The sequence below is a fragment of the Trichomycterus rosablanca genome, chromosome 5 (genome assembly GCF_030014385.1).
Source record: "Trichomycterus rosablanca isolate fTriRos1 chromosome 5, fTriRos1.hap1, whole genome shotgun sequence".
NCBI classification, from domain to species: domain Eukaryota; kingdom Metazoa; phylum Chordata; class Actinopteri; order Siluriformes; family Trichomycteridae; genus Trichomycterus; species Trichomycterus rosablanca.
In genome coordinates this window covers 31,155,684-31,172,941 of record NC_085992.1, presented here as the reverse complement: position 1 = coordinate 31,172,941, position 17,258 = coordinate 31,155,684, and the positions used below count along the sequence as shown (strand labels likewise).

Here is a 17,258-nt window from a genome sequence, read left to right as displayed (position 1 = left end):
GCCCCATCTAGGATTTATAGTCTTGCTTGTTCCCAGTGTTTACTGAAGGCGTTAAACCCCGAGAAGGTCTGGCCAAGATAAAGTGCTTAGTAAAAATGAATTATTAATGCTAATTCTCAGTAGTCATGTAATTATATTTTACTACAGAGAGCTACAGAGAAAATGTACATATATAATGAATGAGCCTCATCTATGAGACTATGAGTAAAAGGAAAAACTCTACTGAGGAAGAGATTTACTGGTCAACAATATATAGTAATCATATAATATGTTTTTATTTTTATTTTGGCCAACTGCATTAAAATCTTCCAGCAACAAAACAAAAGCAGCATAACAAACTGCATACTGTCACACTAACATATGATAGTATGTCAAACCCATAGCCCACGTCATTAGTATTTTGATGTACCATTTGATACTAATGCTCCAAATTGCACATCAGAGCTGTACCTGCTGTGGCCTTCAAGCAGTGCAACAGAAAAGTGTAAGCTTGATCTTTTGGAAAACACAGTTCCAGAACAACTATCCCTTCAGAAAATAATTGCCCCCTGCTTCTTAACAGAGGTGTAGCTTTTATTCCAACCTATTTTACCCTGGGTTAATCTGCAAAGAGATTATGCATGAGCTTTAAAAAAAGATTGGTTGGGTTTAGTTGTCTTTGATGAAGCCAAAGCTCTTGCCCTTGAGCAAGGCCCCTAACCCTTTCTGCTCCAGGGGCACCGTACAATGCAGCTGGTTTAAGTGTCTTTGATAAAGCCTAGGACAGTGGTAGGCTAGTGGGTAGAGCTTTAGGCTTTCTATCGGAAGATTGTCAGTTTAAATCCAGACTCTGCTATGCAGCCAATGTTTGGTCCCTTAACTCTTCAGGGGTGCCATACAATGCAGCTTCCAAAAACAAACTGGGAAATGTGGAAAAAGAATTTCATTGTACTGTACACATGTATACACTGATCAGGCATAACATTATGACCACCTTCCTAATATTGTGTTGGTCCCCCTTTTGCTGCCACAACAGCCCTGACCCGTTGAGGCATGGAGTCTGACACCTTTCTATCAGAACCAGCATTAACTTCTTCAGCAATTTAAGCTACAGTAGCTCGACTGTTGGATCACATAGGCCAGCCTTCGCTCCCCACGTGCATCAGTGAGCCTTGGCCGCCCATGACCCTGTCGTCGGTTTACCACTGTTCCTTACTTGGAACACTTTTGATAGATACTGACCACTGCAGACTGGGAACACCCCACAAGAGCTGAAGTTTTGGAGATGCCATCACAATTTGGCCCTTGTCAAACTTGCTCAAATGCTGACGCTTGTCCATTTTTCCTGCTTCTAACACATCAACTTTGAGGATAAATTGTTCACTTGCTGCCTAATATATCCACCCACTAACAGGTGCCGTGATGAAGAGATAATCAGTGTTATTCACTTCACCTGTCGATTATGCCTGGTCGGTGTATATACAGTGTATCACAAAAGTGAGTACACCCCTCACATTTCTGCAAATATTTCATTATATCTTTTCATGGGACAACACTATAGACATGAAACTTGGATATAACTTAGAGTAGTCAGTGTACAGCTTGTATAGCAGTGTAGATTTACTGTCTTCTGAAAATATCTCAACACACAGCCATTAATGTCTAAATAGCTGGCAACATAAGTGAGTACACCCCACAGTGAACATGTCCAAATTGTGCCCAAATGTGTCGTTGTCCCTCCCTGGTGTCATGTGTCAAGGTCCCAGGTGTAAATGGGGAGCAGGGCTGTTAAATTTGGTGTTTTGGGTACAATTCTCTCATACTGGCCACTGGATATTCAACATGGCACCTCATGGCAAAGAACTCTCTGAGGATGTGAGAAATAGAATTGTTGCTCTCCACAAAGATGGCCTGGGCTATAAGAAGATTGCTAACACCCTGAAACTGAGCTACAGCATGGTGGCCAAGGTCATACAGCGGTTTTCCAGGACAGGTTCCACTCGGAACAGGCTTCGCCAGGGTCGACCAAAGAAGTTGAGTCCACGTGTTCGGCGTCATATCCAGAGGTTGGCTTTAAAAAATAGACACATGAGTGCTGCCAGCATTGCTGCAGAGGTTGAAGACGTGGGAGGTCAGCCTGTCAGTGCTCAGACCATATGCCGCACACTGCATCAACTCGGTCTGCATGGTCGTCATCCCAGAAGGAAGCTGACGCACAAGAAAGCCAGCAAACAGTTTGCTGAAAACAAGCAGTCCAAGAACATGGATTACTGGAATGCCCTGTGGTCTGACGAGACCAAGATAAACTTGTTTGGCTCAGATGGTGTCCAGCATGTGTGGCGGCGCCCTGGTGAGAAGTACCAAGACAACTGTATCTTGCCTACAGTCAAGCATGGTGGTGGTAGCATCATGGTCTTGGGCTGCATGAGTGTTGCAGGCACTGGGGAGCTGCAGTTCATTGAGGGAAACATGAATTCCAACATGTACTGTGACATTCTGAAACAGAGCATGATCCCCTCCCTTCGAAAACTGGGCCTCATGGCAGTTTTCCAACAGGATAACGACCCCAAACACAACCTCCAAGATGACAACTGCCTTGCTGAGGAAGCTGAAGGTAAAGGTGATGGACTAAACCCAATTGAGCACCTGTGGCGCATCCTCAAGTGGAAGGTGGAGGAGTTCAAGGTGTCTAACATCCACCAGCTCCGTGATGTCATCATGGAGGAGTGGAAGAGGATTCCAGTAGCAACCTGTGCAGCTCTGGTGAATTCCATGCCCAGGAGGGTTAAGGCAGTGCTGGATAATAATGGTGGTCACACAAAATATTGACACTTTGGGCACAATTTGGACATGTTCACTGTGGGGTGTACTCACTTATGTTGCCAGCCATTTAGACATTAATAGCTGTGTGTTGAGTTATTTTCAGAAGACAGTAAATCTACACTGCTATACAAGTTGTACACTGACTACTCTAAGTTATATCCAAGTTTCATGTCTATAGTGTTGTCCCATGAAAAGATATAATGAAATATTTGCAGAAATGTGAGGGGTGTACTCACTTTTGTGATACACTGTATATATATATACAGTGTATCACAAAAGTGAGTACACCAAATATTTCATTATATCTTTTCATGGGACAACACTATAGACATGAAACTTGGATATAACTTAGAGTAGTCAGTGTACAACTTGTATAGCAGTGTTGATTTACTGTCTTCTGAAAATAACTCAACACACAGCCATTAATGTCTAAATAGCTGGCAACATAAGTGAGTACACCCCACAGTGAACATGTCCAAATTGTGCCCAAATGTGTCGTTGTCCCTCCCTGGTGTCATGTGTCAAGGTCCCAGGTGTAAATGGGGAGCAGGGCTGTTAAATTTGGTGTTTTGGGTACAATTCTCTCATACTGGCCACTGGATATTCAACATGGCACCTCATGGCAAAGAACTCTCTGAGGATGTGAGAAATAGAATTGTTGCTCTCCACAAAGATGGCCTGGGCTATAAGAAGATTGCTAACACCCTGAAACTGAGCTACAGCATGGTGGCCAAGGTCATACAGCGGTTTTCCAGGACAGGTTCCACTCGGAACAGGCTTCGCCAGGGTCGACCAAAGAAGTTGAGTCCACGTGTTCGGCGTCATATCCAGAGGTTGGCTTTAAAAAATAGACACATGAGTGCTGCCAGCATTGCTGCAGAGGTTGAAGACGTGGGAGGTCAGCCCGTCAGTGCTCAGACCATACGCCGCACACTGCATCAACTCGGTCTGCATGGTCGTTATCCCAGAAGGAAGCTGACGCACAAGAAAGCCCGCAAACAGTTTGCTGAAGACAAGCAGTCCAAGAACATGGATTACTGGAATGCCCTGTGGTCTGACGAGACCAAGATAAACTTGTTTGGCTCAGATGGTGTCCAGCATGTGTGGCGGCGCCCTGGTGAGAAGTACCAAGACAACTGTATCTTGCCTACAGTCAAGCATGGTGGTGGTAGCATCATGGTCTTGGGCTGCATGAGTGCTGCCGGCACTGGGGAGCTGCAGTTCATTGAGGGAAACATGAATTCCAACATGTACTGTGACATTCTGAAACAGAGCATGATCCCCTCCCTTCGAAACTCATGGCAGTTTTCCAACAGGATAACGACCCCAAACACAACCTCCAAGATGACAACTGCCTTGCTGAGGAAGCTGAAGGTAAAGGTGATGGACTAAACCCAATTGAGCACCTGTGGCGCATCCTCAAGTGGAAGGTGGAGGAGTTCAAGGTGTCTAACATCCACCAGCTCCGTGATGTCATCATGGAGGAGTGGAAGAGGATTCCAGTAGCAACCTGTGCAGCTCTGGTGAATTCCATGCCCAGGAGGGTTAAGGCAGTGCTGGATAATAATGGTGGTCACACAAAATATTGACACTTTGGGCACAATTTGGACATGTTCACTGTGGGGTGTACTCACTTATGTTGCCAGCCATTTAGACATTAATGGCTGTGTGTTGAGTTCTTTTCAGAAGACAGTAAATCAACACTGCTATACAAGTTGTACACTGACTACTCTAAGTTATATCCAAGTTTTATGTCTATAGTGTTGTCCCATGAAAAGATATAATGAAATATTTGCAGAAATGTGAGGGGTGTATACTCACTTTTGTGATACACTGTATATATGACAAATAAAGGCATTCATTAATTCATTCATAAAACTCATTAGACTTAATGAATGAAAATGACATAAAATTAAAAAGCTAATTGCCATTATCAGATGTAAATATTTCAATTATTCTTGCATCTGCAATTTCAAGAAGCATAGAAAAATCCATATTTATTTACATGATTTATTTGGTGGTGTTGAAAGCTCAGTGTTATTTAACTCCATGGCATGCCATTCTAATTAAATAAATGATTAACTACAGCTGATAATTTCTCCGTGCCTTTATAAACAAAGCTAGTGTGACTGCACCCGCTATACTTAGCCAAGTGTTATAAAAGGAACATCTAAGAAGCACTGTACAGATCTCAGAAGTTAAGGAATGTTACCTAAAGCCATTTCAATACAGCTCCGGTTCTCCAAGTGAAAAAAACTCTTGTGTATAAGAGAAAGATCAGAGGCTGCCATCTAAGTAAGAAGGCTCTGCTCCAAAATAACCAAGGATGGGTTTTAATGTGTCACTGCTTTTTTAAAACATGGCCCTGTTGCTAATGTCAAGCACAGTGGTGGTAAGTTCAGGAGCTGTTGTGTTTAGTGGAACTGGTGCATCAGCATATTTTTGGGGTCATTGTCCTGTTGGAACACCAATTGCAAACATCAAAACTTGCTTTGACACAGCTAAATCAGGCAAAAATCACTGCATGGCAGAAAACCAGCCTATTTTGCCTGGATTTTCCCCCCTTATCTCCCAATCTAGTCCTTTCCAATATCCGATCGTGATTCCGCTGCCGCTTGCACAACCCACAATGTAATAAAGGAGAGCCGTATCACCACACACTCCCACCGACACGTGTCCAGTCTGTGGCTGCTTCTTATCACTTGGGTTATTACACAGACCTGTATCACAAACAATGAGCCATGCCAAGCTCTGTGTGACTCCCCCCACCTGCCAGGACCAGTCCTGGAGATCACATATTGCAGCGGCAGCAGTGATGGATGCACAGCCAGGTCGTGTGGATGCCCAGTCAGGTCATGTGGATGTCCGGCCAGGTCATGTGGATGTCCGGCCAGGTCATTGGCACTGCTGAAATTAAAACTCATGAGTTCAAACACGTGAGGCCATTAAAGTGCCCCCCAGAAAAAACAACAATCTTGATTAAACCCAATTCCACCAAGTTGAGTGTTGAAAGATTCCACAGTGCAACATGTTGTTTATAAGTAACTGGTTGATGTAAATACAGCTTAGGAATAGAATAAAGATAGAATAAATGGAAGCTACAATACACAGCACAGCCTATCTTAACAGCTCCCGCTCAAAGACAAATATTCTCATCTATGTTTTGACTCACCATCCTCTGCATCCACAGAATCAGTTGGGAGTTTTTCAACTCAGTTACACAAGTAGTGTTTTTAGCTGCTTTAGACTTTGACATCTTGAACATTTTGTCTAACCGATAGTTAATGTAACTCAGCGTCTTTAGAGTTTGCTGCGTTTATAAAGAAAAAAATACACTGTGCACAAACTATGGCAGCACAGAGATGATCACGTGTGTAGAGAAGCACACTTTTAATTTGATTATGGAATCCCCAAAGGGACAAAATGCACTCAATACGTAAACACATACATTAAACATTGTCAGGCCTCATATTTCATATGCTAGGTGAATGAAAAATGTAAAATCGCTAAACACAAACCTTAAATTTTGAATTCCACAGCAAATAGTATATTACATGTTTTTAAAAGTTAAATTTGTAAATGCAAATTCATAATTTTTCTTTTTAAATACTTATATCTTGTTACTGATCACCAGTGTTTGTTTAATTATATATTACATAGCATTTGTTTTTAATAGAGGGAAAGACAGTCAGCTGTAAAACATTATGCATAGCCTTCTCTGCTTGCAGGCAATGTGACATGTTAATAGAGGATTATTACAGATTTGAATAGTTCAAGTATTTTACAATAGCTACAGTTTTAAACTTTAAATATTCTGTATTTCAGTGCATCCTGTGAATTGTTTTGCTTAAGCGCGTAACGTTATACATTCACCAAAAATGTGCTGCAGTATATTAAAGTCTATGGTACATATGTATTTATTTGGAGAAAGAGAATCTAGTCTAACTCTAACAGTCAAATACACTTGAAGCACTTGACTTTACCCTTGGAACTATATTTGTATATTTTAATAGTACACTACTTTCACTTACCAGGGAAGGATACATACTGGGGGTGCAAAATATGCCACTGTGGGTACCACCTTAATAGTACACCAAGTGTATGCTTGTACAGATACAACAAACATAAGACTGATCATAACAATACCACCTTGTTGTGTTTTTATCTTTTTCTAAGGTTTTTTTTTTTTTAAACCAAAACTAAACAAGAATCCCAGCATAGGAAACAAAACTAAAAGTAACCAAGTTCATTTAATAGTCAGTGAATGTACAAGGAAATGTAGTGCATAATTACCCACCCCACAGACTACACCAAGACTATTTTGAATATTTTCTTAAAGTTTGTGCAGCTAAACCCGTTTGCTATGTAAACAAGCTATAGGTCATTGTGGGTGTCGATTGCTGTTCAGTTCTGCATACAGACCTATTACATTAGATCTATCTGATAAAGAAATTAAAAGCAGGCAATAATCCTGTTAGTGATAAGATTTTATCTACACTAATCTTTGATAAGAAATCTAACTTTCATGCTGAGAAACTCACTGACTAATTACATGTAGAAATATAAAAATAAGACAGGAAAGTGCAGTGTTAAGAGTTTGTGAACCAACCTAAGCACACAGCATTATTTAGGTATTAATGCTCTGATCTGTGAATACAGAGACGGTTTCAAAAAGCTTCTTAATCACTTAACATTTTCCCCCTCAGACCAATGCCAGTCTTCCAATGCCATTTCCACATCTGATCACTAGCACAGAGTCTACTAGAAAAATAAAACTCTGTCACAGACATAATTTACACTCCACAGACTCTGAAAGTATTCAGAACCCTTGAGTTTTGGTGCACTTCACTGTGAAATTGATTTTTAATGAATATGCTATTATCTGTCAAATTTAATCATCCATATTAAGTAAACCGTTTAAGTTTTTTTTGCTGTGGTACTTCAGTCTGTGGTCAGTTGTACTGTTATGCACTATAATTATTCTTGACACGTCTAGTGTAAATTGTGGGCCTCTACAGACCCAGGTGTGATCCTTTCAAATTTAAATAGCTACTGGTGGACTCCAGTTAAGCTCTAATGTCAGTTCTTTGGACTCTGTTGCTTGGTTTTGTCCTGTCTGTCGATTGTTGTGATCAAATTGTGCCAAAGCATAGATTAAAACAAGCAGTATCTAAGGCTTTGAGTGTTACCAGTAACTCTGAGGCTTTAATTTTTAAAATAAAAGAAGCTTGACACAACCTTAAATCTTCCTAAAGTTCACTGTCTGGCCAGATTGAGCTTTAAGGCAGGAAGGAAAAAAGAATCCTGCTATTACATTGTAACATAGTTCACTGTATTGTAGTCTAATCTGTCAACAGATCCTAGTTCCAGATACAAATCTGGATGTGTCTAACACACACACACACACACACACATATATATATATATATATATATATATATATATATATATATATATATATATAAATATGGTTAGACAAAAAAAAAAAAAACTTCTTTTACATCCTTAACATAGTTGGTTGGCATAAAGGTGGCAATTAGTCCTAGAGTTGGATGCTTGTTGACCCCAAAAACGCTACCATTTTCTACAAGCAGTTATCTGTGATTCATGGGAAACTTTAGACTGGTAGTAAGCATAAACAGGTCAATTCTTCAAATGTTTAACACACATGAAATGTATCTTGGACGGGTTCATTACAGATCACAGGATGACAGCAATTGTCGGTCATGGTAATTTTTAAACCATTGTTTGAATCTGGTTTTACAGATTTGCAGCACTTTAATCTAAAGTAGTAAAGTGTTCACAGAACCAGACTCAGTAGAAAGGAGAATATCATTTAAAATCCTTAACAGGGCTGTTTCAGTGTTATGCATTGTACATAAACCGAGTTAAAAAAGTTTTATAATATTTTGTTCATCAAAAAAGACTGTGCTAAGATTGTGTTAAGAAGCTATTGCTTGCAAAACCTAGTGTTTAAGGGTGGCTTCTTGAAAATGGGAATAGCAAAAGTTTTAAGAGTGGTAAGAATGTAACCTGAAGCAAAACTTCTTAAGAAATGAGGTGGGTCAGGATATAACAGGTAGATGTATTTGATTTGAGAATTAACTCAGAAATAAGATCAGGTTTAATAGGAAAAAAACAGACAGAAGTTCGACAGCTGGGTTAAGAGGGATGTTACTATAGACTGGCATTAGGAGACTCAGGAAAATGTTGGTAGATTTTATCAATTGTGTCTGTCAAAAATCTATGAAAGACCTCACACTGGTCAACAGTGTAAAGAGGAATAACAGAAGGAGGATGAGGAAGTTTGTTAATAGTAAAAAAGATATCTTGGGTTTGTATTCAGCACAATTAATGACATGAAATATGCAGTGAATGGGAAGCATTTAAACCAGCTCTATATGTAAGCATGTGATCAGAGAATGCTAATTTATGAAGAGTAAGACCAGTTTTTATTTATATATTTTTAGTTAATTCGGATTTTAACGTCATGTTTACACACTTTCGGTGACATTCATGACAGGACAGGTAATTACTGGTTACACAAGATTCATCAGTTCAAGTCTTTTAATGTCACATAGTCACAAACAATTTTGTATCATTAACTCACCTCAGTTGTCTGTCTTTGGACTGTGGGAGGAAACCAAAGCTTCCATTCAAAACCCACACAGACACAAGGAGAACATGCAAACCCCACACAGAAAGGACCCAAATCGCTCCACCTGGGAATCAAACCCAGGACCCAAGGCAACAGTACCACCCACTGAGCCACCGTGCCGCCCGTGGAGTTCATGGTTGAACCATGGTGAGGGCCAGTGATAGCTCAGTGGTTAAGGTACTGGACTAGTAAACAGAAGATTGCCGGTTCAAGCCCCGCCACCACCAAGTTGCCACTGTTGGGTCCCTGAGCAAGGCCCTTAACCCTTAATTGCTCATTGTGTTCTGCTCACTGTGTAAGTCGCTTTGGATAAAAGCGAAAATGTAAATGTAAATGTAAATAACCAGAGAGGACAAGCCAAGTCTTCAGCTAATCAATGTATGCCAATAAACAGAAATAGAATGCATTCGGGACAAGAGAGTTAAGGAAAACAGAGGAGAGAGAACTGAACAGAACAGAAAATGTGTGGGAATCAACAGCTTTGAGATTACAAAATAGGATAATTTTAAAGATGCAAAATAAATAAAGACAACATATAAATGAGAGCAAACTGCTTTGTGGCTGCACGAGTAATCTATTTTTTCAAACATTTAGAAATTCTGCAAGACTAATTCTAATTATTTTACACCAACTCATTACTCAAAGCTAATTTTGTCTAAATAATACATATGATTGCCTTTAAATGAGTTTAGCTATTTGTAACAGAACATTATAGCTGGTGAAAAAAAACAATAGATTGCTGTTTCAGTGCTATGGATTGGTTAGTGGTCATTAAAGGGTTTCTGTAACATAAGAGACCTCTCCAACAGTGAAACAAGATACATTTGCTTTGAGACAGTAAATCCAGACGTCTTTTAAAAATAATCCTTCATTTGGAAATGAAAGTTACAGAGCAATGTGGTTTATATTATCATGTGATCATTATAGAAGATTATCTTACCATCACTGGAGGATCCAGTCAAGTCAATGATGACGTACACCTTTCCCTCGGGCTCCAAGTCTATCTGCAAAGTAAAAAGTCGAGATGAGTATTAATTAAGCAATAAAACTAAACATGCCTATAGCAGTAAGCAAAACAGCCTTGTATAACCCTTACTTTATTTAGCTTATATCAAATACGCTAGTTTTAATTTAAGCTTTTTTCCCAAAACTGGGAAACTGGGATTCTAGAGAGCCAGGTTTATCCAGGCTCACATCTGTCTGCACATTTCTCATGCAATCCTGGCTTTGGCTTTAGCACTAGAGGAAGGTTAAGCTTATGATGATGTGATTGTATTGTGCCCTTTAAGTGCATCCTCAGCTGGCCAATTCAGCTTTAATTGTTTTGTTAAAAATTGAGTAAGCAGCAATGTTTAATCAGAAGATAAAATACTGTGTAAATAATGTATTCCTGTATGGCGCTCTGAATAATAATTCTCATTTAAAACCGTATGGCCAGGGCGCTCAGGTGGCGCAGCGGCAAAACATGCTAGCACACCAGAGCTAACATCTTAAACTCGAAGGGGGTTCCTTATAACTAATGCAATTACGATCTCTGCTGGCTGATCGATGGCACCTGAATCAGAGACGAGGGATAATAGAGATCAGTGCGTGACTCTTCGCGCATGAGACTGAGCCCCATATCAACATGTCTTGTGCAGGTGAAAAGATGCAGTTGACTACTGTACATATGTTTGAGTCATGTGTGCTAGTCTCAGCTCTCCTTGGTCAAGAGTGGAAGTCAGTAGCAGTGGAGGGTAAGCAAAATGCAATTAGGTAAATGGACATGACTAGATTGGAAGGAAATGATATGGTATTATACGCCATGTCCCAGCCTTAAGGCTGCAATATCCTTTCTTAAAACTGTTTAACAATGAAACACTGGTAGTGTAAGGGTTAGAGCTTTGGGCTATCAATCAGAGTTGGGTTTGAATTCCACTCTGCCATGCCACCACTGTTGGGCCTTTAAGCAGAGCCCTTAACCCTCTTTGTTCTAGTGGTCTTGTTTCCAAACAAGCTAGGATATGCGGATAAAGAATTTCATTGTACTGTACACATGTATACATGACAAATAAAGGCATTCCATCCGCCCTACATTATAGATTATTGTATTTAAATTATAGAACAGACCAACCAGGAGGTTCTTTTCTGCTGTATGTTACTACCTGATTGATGGACAACAAAGAGTAAAAGCCCACTTTTTTTATACATTATAACACATTATTCCATTATATACATTCTTATCACATAAACTGATTTTAAAATTTTAAACTTAACAACTATAAACAGTCCATGAAACAAGCAATTAACTACCATCACAAAAACTTTAAAATGTAAATTATCATTATTCTAATAACCCATATTGATATTTCATCAATTATTTTAAAAGTTCATATCTAAAAATGGACTTGATGAGCTGACAGGTTAGTCATCGTGTGTTTAAAATGCTGTATGTTATAGATAGAGTACACCGCCAGTATAGTCATAAATTTGCCACAACACTAAAAACACGAACAGGTAAAGTCAGTAACATTGATACTTTACATTACATTCACATCATTTAGCAGACACTTTGACTTACACTTGTAACTGAATAAAATTCAAGCAGGGGCCCAAAAGTGGAAACTTGTGGCAGTGGGGCTTGAAACAATAACTAGTCCAGTACCTTAACCATTGAGCTAGCACTTCCCTATCTTAACTTGGATTACTTTGTTACAACGGCACCTGTCAAAGAGTAGGAGGATATATTAAACAGAAAGCAAACAGTCAGTTCTTGAAGATGGAAGCAGGAATAATAGAGCCAGCATAAGCCAGCATAATCTGAGCTTGTATAGCAGTAAGAAATTCAGTGTATGTTTCATCATATTAGTCAGGGGGTCAATCAGAATAACTTGAGTAGGACCACAAGTCCACATCTCCTTATGCTAAGTTCACACTACACGACTTTCAAAGTGTTCAGATCACTGTACAGTTCACATTACACAACTTGATCTCTCGTAATCAGGAGTCTTTTAAGTTGTGGTTTTCACACTACACAACTAATCGGCGACACTACACAATCTATCACCAGGAGAAATCCCAGATGAGTCTGTCTGGTCTCCCAAACAAGATTTTGGCACAAAAGAGGTTTACAAGGGGTGTAATAATGTGTGAGACAGGGTTTTTCCTTCCAGACATGGACATCAGTGAGAAGTGAGTGATCCAAGTTGTGTGTGCGCTCATATGCAGCGAAAAAGCAAAGAGTAAAAAGAAACAATTCTGGGTGAAGGAGTGGATTGGGCTACACAGCCAGCAGGGATTGTCTGTTCTGCAGAGTTGAGTTGGAGGTTAATAAATATTTTTTGCAATGCAACATTGGTATTATGGTTTGGCATGTACGATAAGGTCACAAATACTGTAAAGCTTTTGTGTATACCAATGTATTCTGATAGAAACTGTATTATGCCCCTGCCCCACACATTTACAACTCCTCCCCCAGGTTTTCTCTCACGCCGAATCTTGCATTCTCATTGACTGTATGTCGTCACCTCACTCACTCCGACATCTGTCAGCGACCTGTCGGCGAGCGAAAATCAGGGCAAAGATTGTGTAGTGTGAATAAGGCATTGGTGGGAAATATCACTGCAAAACAATCCAATGTTGAAACATACTCCTTTGTTACTCCTGTTTGCGCCTACAGAAACTGAAACCCCTCTTGCTTAAGCCACTTGGCACAAAACCCTAAATAAAAATCCAGGGAATACCCAGCATTCAGCTACAAACACATGTTCTTTCACACCAGCGTTTTTACTGGAGGTCTGTGGTGCAGACAGGTTTCTGGTGTGCATCATCTCTTCCACGTACACACACTGTACAGGCGTCTGTACACACTGTCATCAAAGAGATAAAACATAGTGCTGTGAAGAGACAAGACACCCCATAGAGAAGCACACCGAGCACACACACACACACGTTTTTCTAGCTTTACTCTTTACAGCAATTACTTGCTTGCTAAATGTCATTCAAACCACAATTTTCTTTTCACATATTTCAACCTAGTATGTCTTTTTGTATGTCCTTTTTATTTAAGTTTAAGTTAAGTTAACCTGTGACAATACACTGCTCGAGACTTTGCTACGTCATTCACCGTTCCCTGTAGACACATACACTACCCAGACACACACAAAAAGACACACACTTCATCATGACTGCTGGCTCCATTAGAAAGATGGGATTTTTCTCTGAGCACATGGGGAAATTAGAGTACTGACAAGGATAAAGCGAAAGCAGCTGAATTGAATTAAGTTCAGCAATTCAATTAGCATTTGCCTGTCTGTCAACATGCATGCATACATTTTTTGTCATTACATAAGAATTTAAAGCAATATTTACAACGCTGTAAAATATTAAAAGAAAATACAATCTGATTGGTGGAGAAAAAAAATCCATATATATATATATACAGTATATATATATATATATATATATATATATATATATATATATATATATATATATACAGTATAGATATATATATATATATATATATATATATATATATATATATATATATATATATATATATATATATCACATAGTCTTGTTGTATAATGTGACTTAGCAGCTGTTTATGATATGATGGTATCTAACCAAAAAACTGAGTTGCAGATTTGGTTGGGAACAGTGGAAACTAATTTGGGGTGAGATTTGTGCCATTTTCTGGAGCTTCATGAGGGGTAGCAGTAGCAGTATTAAGTACCATTGCAAACAGTGGTGGATAAAGTTCCTGAAAGTCATACTAGAGTAAAAGTACAAATATCTTACCAGAAATGTACTTTGATGGAAGTTAAAGTCACCTCTTGGAATATTAGAATATTACTTATAGTATCTGATGTTCTGGACCTCTCAGGTGGCGCCGCGGTAAAACACACTAGCACAACAGAGCTGACATTTCAAACTCGTCGGTTCGAAACTCAGCTCTGCTGGGCGTCTACATGAACAACGATTGGCATACGGTTGTTCATACAGGGTGGGAGCCGGATAGGGACCTCATAACTGATGCATAATTGATGGCACCTGAACAGAGATGAGGAATAATGCGTAGATGAAGTAATGCGTTAATGATCAGGGCGTGGCTCTCCGTACACAAAGCTAATCCACATATGAACTCGCCTGGTGCAGGTGAAAAAATGCAGTCGGCTACTGCACACGTGTTAAAGGGGGCGTGTGTCAGTCTCAGCTCTCCTCAATCAGAAGTGGAGATCAGCATCAGTAGAGAGGAAACATAATGCAATTGTTTAATTGGATACGACTGGATTGGGAGGAAAATTGGGAAAAATGCAAAAAAAAGTAATTTTCTGATATTAAACGTTCTTAAGTATTGAAAGTAGAAGTAAATGCTGTTAATAAAAACGCAAGTGGTCAGAATTTTGAAACATATAAAGATGTTCTTTTAAGCCTGTAAACAACCAGCAACAGTGAAGCCGACCTTACACCTACAGAAAAACAAGGTCTTCACAACATAAGCTTACAGTCTATGATGTTGACTTTCAGCAAATTAAACTGGCACAAGATTATGTGTTGTACAGTTTGACACAATACTGGGAGCAAAATGCACTCTGCTATACTTAAAATGTGACATTTCAAAAGTGTTTAGAAGTTAGACTGTGTATGAGAAATTTGGCACATCTTTCATTATATGACATGTAATACATCATGGGTAATCTGTGTAAAATGTGTGGTTAAAACATTGCATACTCTGTGCTTCTAACGCCCACACACATCCACCCTCTCTCAATCTTTCTTACACTTTTCCTCCCTACACCTCTTGCATCCTCTTTTATGTGTATGTCCCCGCTGTCTTTCCTTCATTCCTCTCATACACATATCCTCTCCCCATTTCCTGCTTTAATCTGGTTTTGATGGAGCAGCCGTTATGGCTCTGTTAGCCAGAGCATATGGTGCCTAATATCAGCTGTTATTCAGTTTCCTGCCCCTCAGCCTTAGTCAATCAATAGATTTCTTTGGCGTCATCTTGGGTGCACAAAACTGAAAGCTATTTTTAGAAAAAATGATGCACTGTGTGTCATATGGGTGTCTGAATTACAGTACAGCTGGAATTCTAATAAGGTGAGTTTAATTAACTTGTAAACATCTGCACACCTGCATTAAACTGTTAAAAGCCACTGTGCCACTCACAATGAATACAGTAACCTGCCAACTTAAACTCACCATACATCAGGAACCAGAACTACATGAATCCATTTAGATAGTCAACGAATGTACAGTAAGTGCCTGGGTTTCACCCTAGATCTAAAACTCTCCTTCATTCCCCACATAAAAACCCTAAAACATGCCTTAACCCTAAAAATGTCTCAAAATGCTAAACTGTTTAATAAGAGTCTCAGCCAGCAGCGAGTGGGGGTGAGGATGTCCAAACCCTCATGAATCTCTACAGAATTTTATTCAACCAAACTGGACTATGTTAGTACTTCCCACCACTCAATAACACACTGCCCAGGAAGTTTAGAACCTCCACTATTCAAAGCCTTTACATGCACAAGTCAGGGAACCATCTTCAGAACTCAGGCAATTAAGATCAATGCAAACCAAAGAATTTCTTTTTTTAATGCAAACTGACACATGCCCCCTCTGACACATGTACAGTATCTCTGCATCTTTTCACCTGCACGAGGCGAGTTCATATGCAGATTAGCTTTGTGCACGGAGAGCCACACCCTGATCGCGTTAGTCCATCAATCAGCCAGCAAAGGTCGTAATTAGATAAGATAAGATTCCATTATTGATCCCCATGGGGAAAACTCGAGATTATGGTAATTATGCTGTCCCTATCCGGCATTTCCCTCCCTGGATGAACAACAGCCAAACGTTGTTCATATAGCCGCTCAGCCCAGCCTGATGGCAGAGCTGGGATTTCAAATACATCGGTGTGCTGGCATATTTTACTGCTGCGCCACCTGAGCGGCCCAAACCAATGAATTTCTGCATATAAATCAACACCAAGACAACAACAACACCTGAAAAGTCTAAACATCTTTCTAGACATCTTTCTATCCAAATCCCACCCAGCCTTGGAACCTTCAGAAACTAAACATCAAGATGGACATCTTAGAAAACAAAAAAACAAGCACACATCCAATTACCTACATTCAAAGCCTTTTCTGCATCAGAAACAAATGAGAAACAGAGAACCAAGGATTAGTAGCCATGGTAGCCGGCAAACAAACCTAGAGTATTACCCTTCCAAAACACTATTTCAGTTTTCACAGCAGAGGTCTATGCCTTAAAGCTTGTCCTAAATCCCATTAAGACCACACACCTAAATAACTCTAAATCATGCCTATAAACCTTAAAATCACTCAACTCAGAACATCCAACATTTATCAAAATAATGCAGGAACTATACCAATGATTTAAAATTTAAAATACATTTTTTCAGATCCCCGGCCCCTGTGGTATCCCCCAAAATAAAAAAAGCAGGACTGAGTACAATAGCACACAACATCAAACCCACTATAACATCTATAATACTTAATAAATGGTGAGATTAATGGAAATCCCAAGCAAATACCAAACTATACAAGATTCTCCACTCAGTCAAGACCAAACTAATAATTTACCAAAAAAAATCATATATTTAAGGTGCTGAATTGGACATACAAATCAACACATTCCTTACTGATAAGGGGGGAGGAAAGGCAGATGTGTAAAACCTGTAAGACTGCCCTAACAATCAAACATATTCTAACTTTTATTCAAACATACTCTAAAGTGCACAAGCTACAACTCAGAAAGAGCACTCTGGAATTATACCAACAAT

The 17,258-nt window shown here is 39.5% G+C and overlaps 1 protein-coding gene across 1 annotated transcript in view; it reads right to left on the bottom strand.

Annotated features, from left to right (window-relative positions):
* prkceb (protein kinase C, epsilon b) overlaps positions 1-17,258 on the bottom strand; it is a 112,665-nt gene that overhangs the window by 74,071 nt on the left and 21,336 nt on the right. Inside the window, exon 2 of the mRNA XM_062995975.1 lies at positions 10,401-10,464. Within this exon, the coding sequence (XP_062852045.1) occupies positions 10,401-10,464 (64 nt within the window). The remainder of the gene's footprint in view (positions 1-10,400; positions 10,465-17,258) is intronic.